General features: G+C 40.1%; 2 protein-coding genes across 2 annotated transcripts in view; one reads left to right on the top strand and one right to left on the bottom strand.

Moving 5' to 3' along the window:
- The window catches only part of GCK72_025536 (uncharacterized protein), a gene marked incomplete at both ends in the record, with an annotated part of 2,867 nt that extends 275 nt beyond the window's left edge, over positions 1 to 2,592 (bottom strand). Inside the window, 11 exons of the mRNA XM_003106246.2 lie at positions 1 to 54; positions 108 to 223; positions 335 to 507; positions 551 to 775; positions 831 to 1,087; positions 1,148 to 1,467; positions 1,511 to 1,684; positions 1,735 to 1,878; positions 1,921 to 2,068; positions 2,119 to 2,347; positions 2,438 to 2,592. The exon at positions 1 to 54 is cut by the window's left edge and continues 54 nt beyond it. Coding sequence (XP_003106294.2) covers positions 1 to 54; positions 108 to 223; positions 335 to 507; positions 551 to 775; positions 831 to 1,087; positions 1,148 to 1,467; positions 1,511 to 1,684; positions 1,735 to 1,878; positions 1,921 to 2,068; positions 2,119 to 2,347; positions 2,438 to 2,592 — 1,995 coding nt within the window. The remainder of the gene's footprint in view (positions 55 to 107; positions 224 to 334; positions 508 to 550; positions 776 to 830; positions 1,088 to 1,147; positions 1,468 to 1,510; positions 1,685 to 1,734; positions 1,879 to 1,920; positions 2,069 to 2,118; positions 2,348 to 2,437) is intronic.
- Positions 2,593 to 3,555: 963 nt separating this feature from the next.
- Positions 3,556 to 6,154, top strand: GCK72_025535 (uncharacterized protein; the record flags this gene model as incomplete). Its single annotated transcript, XM_053736379.1, has 5 exons — positions 3,556 to 3,668; positions 3,743 to 4,053; positions 4,100 to 4,417; positions 5,007 to 5,375; positions 5,940 to 6,154. 5 exons carry the CDS (start codon positions 3,556 to 3,558, stop codon positions 6,152 to 6,154), a joined length of 1,326 nt encoding a protein of 441 aa, XP_053579945.1.
- Between the last annotated feature and the right edge of the window lie 431 nt (positions 6,155 to 6,585).

Raw genomic sequence — 6,585 nt, 5'->3', positions numbered from 1 at the left:
CCCTGTCATCGGATCCACGCATATCATCTCACATCGAGTGCATTTGTTGACCACCTAAACCGGAACAAACATAATTAGACAAAGATGAGAAATTTTTCGAAAAGAACCTCAAACTCGCAATTCTCAATAGACAGCCGTTTTGCGGTGTCTTCAATAAAAGGAGGAAGCCCACGAACCACAATGTTGGAGCGGAATCTTGTTAGAATATCCTGGACTTCCATGTCTGAAAGGATGAAATATTTATGAGGATTCAAAGTGTTTGTGAATTGGGATTGTGAGAAAAAAGTTTGGAATTCGTCATCTACAACGCGGAAACAAAAATATAACTGCTCACTTATATGTCTGGACAACATGTAAACACTAGCTTCATTGATTAATAGGAATGGCAAATCATTCACAAAATTCTTCTTTGATTCTTCAGCTACCCGTAATAACCGACAATTGGGCATGTCAAGTGCATTCTCGAGCCATTTGCCAACTTTATCTCCGCAATCCAATGTAGCGATTCTGAAAAAAAACTAAATGGTGCTGCCTATAAGTAAAAACTCACGTCTTCTTACACACAACTTTTGCGTCATTTTCCTTCAAGGATAAACTCATGGGTATCACAAAATTGTCATTCTGGTCAAAAGTTTGGATTTGCAAACTGTCGTCATTCACAATAATAGCCGTCAGTCTGCAAAGTTCAGGGTGCAGTTTCAGATTCAAAGTGACGTCATCCTTCACTATCAGAAAATCTCGATCGTGCTTGAATCCCCTGGCAGTTAATTCGTATCTGGAAGTATTTAAAATCAAAAAAAATCGGAATACTTAAATTTTCGTTTCCAAACCTTTCTTTAGGCACCGATCCAACACTTTTGATAGGAAAACTAAACAAATTTACTACTGTAGGCAAGTAAGCTTCTAGTTTCAAAGCTTTTGGACCTGACGAGATCAAACGGTCACTACTACCAACAAAACATGTATCAATCATTTGCTCCAATGCATCAATATCTTGTTCTGTGGACGTTCTACCGAATGATATTCTTATTGCACCAGTTGGTCTTCCATTTATTAAATCTATTTCATCTCCACATCGTTTTCCTTTCTGGAATGTTAATTATCAGATTTGAACCCTAGACACAAAAGAAAAGAAAAAAACACTTACATTCATATTCTCTCTAATCATCTCAGATGTGATCCCAAGGTATTTTTTGCAAGCTCCAATATTACAAAAACAGCCTGTTCTCAATTCAATTCCAAAAATCGCACACATTTTCTCCACCTCTGTGTACCCATAATATCCACCGTCATTTCTTAATAAATTAAATGCAACAATTGCTCCTTGGCTAGCTGGGTTGATTTGGCTATCCGGTTGAGAGTATATCTCAACAACCTTCTTTCCATTTGGGTGCAGTTTTAAGGCTAACATTTTTACAGCCTTACAGCGGAGTTGATAGGTAAGGTTTTGAATTTTTTGCATGCCCCCTGAAAATGAAAAATAATTTTCAGAAATAAAGCTCTGCATCACCATATCTCTCAATTTCCTCAAACCCTTTTTGTAGTTGTACGATCCCATAGCTATTCAGGGTCCCTTCTTCATAAGCTCGTTCAAATTCTCGGAGAATGAAGAATAAACTCATCTCGTCTACACTTTGAACGGTTCCTCCCGCAAATGAAGTTTTTTCGATAAGATGGGCGGAATCTGAAAAATATACTTTCTCGGTGTCAGAAAGTTTAAAAAAAAGAACTAACCTTTTCTCACTAAAAGTGCTCCAATTCCTGTTGGGTACCCAAATATTTTATAGAAGGAAAACGCAATGAAGTTTGGTTTGCAAACCGAGAAATCCGGTTGCGAAGTGGAAACGAGTCCTGCCGCGTCCATGCAAACGGACCAACCTACAAAATCGTAAAAAATTATTTTCTGAATAGAGACCTAACCTTTTTCTTGCAACTTCTTGATGCCATCCAAATCATACTTCTTCCCACAAAAGTTGCTCATTGCAGTGAACGCAAACAAGCTATTTGTGACTTCTGGAGTGTTATATTCCCATATATCATTTTCATCAACACAACTAATTGCATTTACCTGAACCATTTTATTTCAAATACATTGAAACTTTTTCTCTGATCACAAACTTTTCCATTCACAACATGCCTCATCCCAACCACTGAATGATGTGAGTCATGGAAGTATGCAAAATTGCCAGACCCGCCCTTTAGTACAGTTGATATCTCAGAAACCAATCCGTCTTCTCTCTTGTTTCCAAATTTGAAATTCTCAGCCACAATCTTTAATCCGTGTGTAGTATTATTCGTGAAAACTACAAAGTAGTCGTCAGGCGTAGTATTGAAGTAACGTAGGATCCTGAAATTGACAAGGAAGTAAAAAAAGTAAATTAGAAAATCGGGATAGAAGTTCTATAAACAAATAAGCTTGGCCAAGGATGAAAGTTACCGTAATCTTGCTGAATTCACGATTTGTTGAGTTTTGATAGCAGTGGCATGGTGGGAGTGTGGGTTTGCAAGAATAAGATTGCTTTGTAGTTTTGCGATTTCTTCTAGCTGGGTCTTAGAAGGTAACGTAGAACCAGCATGGTCTAAGTAAGGCATCTGAAAAATAATAGGAATATTTCAAAAGTAATAAAATATTGAATAAAAGACAGGCGGGAGTGAAACGAAATGCACATTTGATCGCTAATCGTTGTGACCTAAAACTGATAAGATACGCAAACAGAACTAGATAAGAAAAATAGAAAAACGATGACATTGTGGTTAGTAGTAGTTACACATGACCCGGTATATCCTATTTTCAATAGTTGTGAAATAATTGTGATCTGTGTGACAGTGTTTCTCTTTTTGTCTCTTTATTTCCAACTAGTCGTCACTAACTATTCAATTCTGCCCTGCACTATGAATTTCCATTTTCGAAACGAAACTAGATTTTTGGTTCTTTTATTATTGGCTTACGAACACTTGCCGGAGGGTGTTAAAGGCGCATCTAATTTGTTCAAGACGTTCCCTAGGCGGAAAACATGGTTTGCAGTTCTTTTCAGACCTGCAACGCTCAAAAACACAGCATTTTATCTTTTTCAACCACGAGACCATTCCGCGAAGATCCCAGTAAATTAGATGCGCCTTTAACACTCTCGGCAAAAGTACGTGAACCAAAAATAATGAAACTCCAACTGTCATTGTTCCCCGTTTTATTTATTTTTTGCACAATCAGTTTTGTTTCATTTCTCCATACTTTTCCCAATGCTCATTGTTCGTTTGTCTTATTACTTGTCTCTTCCCACCCGTCAATCTGCAGAAACCACACGCACACATTGCCTCACCCCCGTCGCCTCACTCAGTCCGCAATATCGCGTCAAATCCGGTGTCTCTGCGGACTTGCTGGTTGCAAATACCTCAGCGACCACCTTTTTCCGTTTTTTGAACGCGAATCTCGCTAATTTTTTGATAAAATTGTTCAAAAATGCATTGTATAACATTTTCACGCTTATTTTCTCGCACCACACTTTATGTTCACTAGAAAAATGTGTTGTTTCTGCAGAAAACGGGTCCGTTCTCAGCATGCTAAGCTCGAAAACATTTCTGAATCTAGTTCGCACGAGTCGTTCCAGAATGTCGTCAAATTTCGCACCAAAACCTGCAGAGAGGACCGCTCAACACGCTGCATCGATTTGGTAAGTAGTCTTGTATAATTTATTCGAAGAAACATTGGAATAAATCTAATTTTCCTTAGAAAATCGATTTTCAGGGTAGAATTCACCACATTGGCCGCCGAAACCAAAGCCGTCAACCTTGGGCAAGGGTTCCCGGATAGCCCGGCCCCGAAATTTGTCACAGATCTCCTCGAAAATCTGTCAAAACAGCCGGAACTCACTGCAGCCCACCAATACACACGTGGATATGGTCATCCAATGCTCGTCGATATTCTTGCCAAGATGTACTCACACTTCTACAACGTACAGGTCGACCCGATGAACGAAGTTCTTGTCACTGTCGGAGCCTATCTGTCGCTCTACTATGCGTTCTTGGGATGGGTCAACAAAGGAGATGAAGTTCTTAGTAAGTATTTATTCTCGTGATCATTAATAACTTTGTGCCGTTGCAGTCATCGAACCCGCCTATGACTGCTACTACCCACAAGTGAAGTTCGCTGGTGGAGTGCCTGTGCCAGTCGTAATGAATCTCGCGGATGGAGCAACTAGTGCTTCGCAATTCACCATTGACTTTGAGGATATGGAGAAGAAGATCAACGAGAAGACAAAGATGCTAGTTATCAACAATCCACACAACCCAACTGGTAAATTGTTTACTCGTCAGGAGCTGGAGAAGCTTGCGGAGATCGCAAAGAAGTACAATTTGATTGTCATCGCTGATGAGGTTTACGAGTTCCACGTGTGGGATAAGAACGACATGGTTCGGTTTGGTGAGTGTCTCATAAACTACATTCTCTTAAAAAAACATCATGTAAGGCTCACAAGAAGAAATATTTGGGGAAGCGGTTTTCAAACGATCTATAAATTTGGTCATATGTACTTTCAACTACGGTAAGACCATTTTAGCCAACAAAACCCGCTGAATGTCTCTGCAAGCCGAGTTATGAGCTTTCATGCTTGTCACATGGTCAAGCTTTTTCTCATGTAATTCCAAATCGACAGCATATACGACAGCACGCGGTTCCATTTGTGTTCCCCAGAGGTTTACCTGTGCTCGTACGCAGGAAAAATGAAAACATCTTTGCGTATACTACTTGCCGGTTCGGAACTCCATGTGAAAAGCTTAACCATATGAAAAGTTCTGGTTTTGATGGCATAAATGAACTCCTCGTAGTCGAAAGTGCATATAACCAAATTTTCAGATCGTTTGAAAGCCACGTCTTCCAAAACTTTTCGGTGAAAATGAAGTACTGAAATTCTTGCAAAATTCTGGCACTAAGAATATGGCACTATGATTGTAGGCAAAAATTTGAAGCAAAACTTCAAATAGAACATTTTTTATAATTTGACACATTCCAGCTAGCCTCCCTGGCATGTACGAGCGCACTATCTCCATTGGCAGCGCCGGCAAGGCCTTCTCCGTGACTGGGTGGAAACTCGGATGGGCTGTCGGACCGAAACAACTTCTCGAGCCACTCAAAGCTATCCATCAGAACTGTGTCTTCACTTGCTCGTCACCCACTCAAATGGCTATCGCCGAAGCGTTCCGTCTCGATTGGCCCAAGTTCTTGAATGACCCAAAGAATTCATACCTGGCTACTGGACTGTCGGGAGAGCTTCGTGGCAAGCGAGACAAACTGGCAAAGATGTTGGAAGAGGGAAACTTCCGCCCGATTATTCCGGACGCTGGCTACTTTATGTTGGCGGATTACTCCCATCTCAAAGAAGGTGAAATTTTGAGTTTGATGAAAAATGTTTCGCTACAAAATGATGCGGGAAGACTTTGGAAAAATCTGGGTTTGGAAAAATGACGTTCGCATTAAAAAAAAAAAAATGAAATAAATAGCATGAGTTGATTCAAGATGTCAGTTTGTTCTATTCTGGCAATCCGGGCCGTCGCGTATCTCCCTTAAAACTGAGCTTTCTAAACTTGAAAATATACCAAAATGTAAATCTAGTTCTATGTCCGTGATTTACTACGGGTCGGTTGGCGGATTGTTAATAAGCAGTGAAAAGTGCCAAAAACGCGAAACTTGTCAAAAATACCATTCTAGCCCAGCTAGCGGCACATTACCGATCCGGCATTTGGCCCGTAGGTCACAGACATAGAGCTCGCTGAGATCTACATTTCGGTGTAGTTTTTACACATAATATTGAGTTTGAAGCGAGATACAGCCGGCCCGTATACTTGCATGTCCGAACAAGCTGCTGGTTCCAAACTTGGGACCGATCAATATATCAACACCTAGCCAGCGCAATAAAAACGTTTATTCCATAATCACTACTTTCCAGGTCTCAAACTTGCTTCCGAAGCTGACCCCGATGACTTTGTCTTCTCTCGTTGGCTCTGTCGTGAGAAGAAACTCGCCGTCATCCCACCATCCGCTTTCTACTCCTCTCGTGCCGAGAAAGACAAAAACAGTCACATGGTCCGCCTCTGCTACTTCAAGAAAAACGAAACACTCGACGCAGCAGAGGTCATTCTGAAGAAACTCGGAAAAGAATAAGGTCTAAACCATGAAATATTTTATGTAGGGTGCTTCTTTTCTGATTTATCTGTTTTTTAATCCATTCAGTGCAATTTGAACATTTTCAGTATTGCCAATTATTTGTCTTATGTGTTATTGTTGTCAGGTACTAGGAATTTTTTTATCGATCGCATTTATTTATATATTGTGAATTCACTCGGAAATACATATTATAAATTCCCGACACTACGCCGCATGGCTTTTGGCGCCTCTAATTTGTTCAAAATGGTCTCGAAGCGAAAAACATTATTTGCATTTATTTTTAGACCTGCAAAGCTCGAAAATAGGGTATTTGATCTTTTTCAACTACGAGACCATTCCGCGAAATTTCTAATAAATGGGATGCGCCTTTAAAGCCATGCGGCGCAGTGTCGGGAATTTATAATAGATGACGTGTTTTTTATTGAAAA

This window comes from Caenorhabditis remanei, chromosome X (assembly GCF_010183535.1).
Source record: "Caenorhabditis remanei strain PX506 chromosome X, whole genome shotgun sequence".
Classification (NCBI taxonomy): Eukaryota; Metazoa; Nematoda; class Chromadorea; order Rhabditida; family Rhabditidae; genus Caenorhabditis; species Caenorhabditis remanei.
This window is presented reverse-complemented; position numbering and strand designations above follow the sequence as displayed.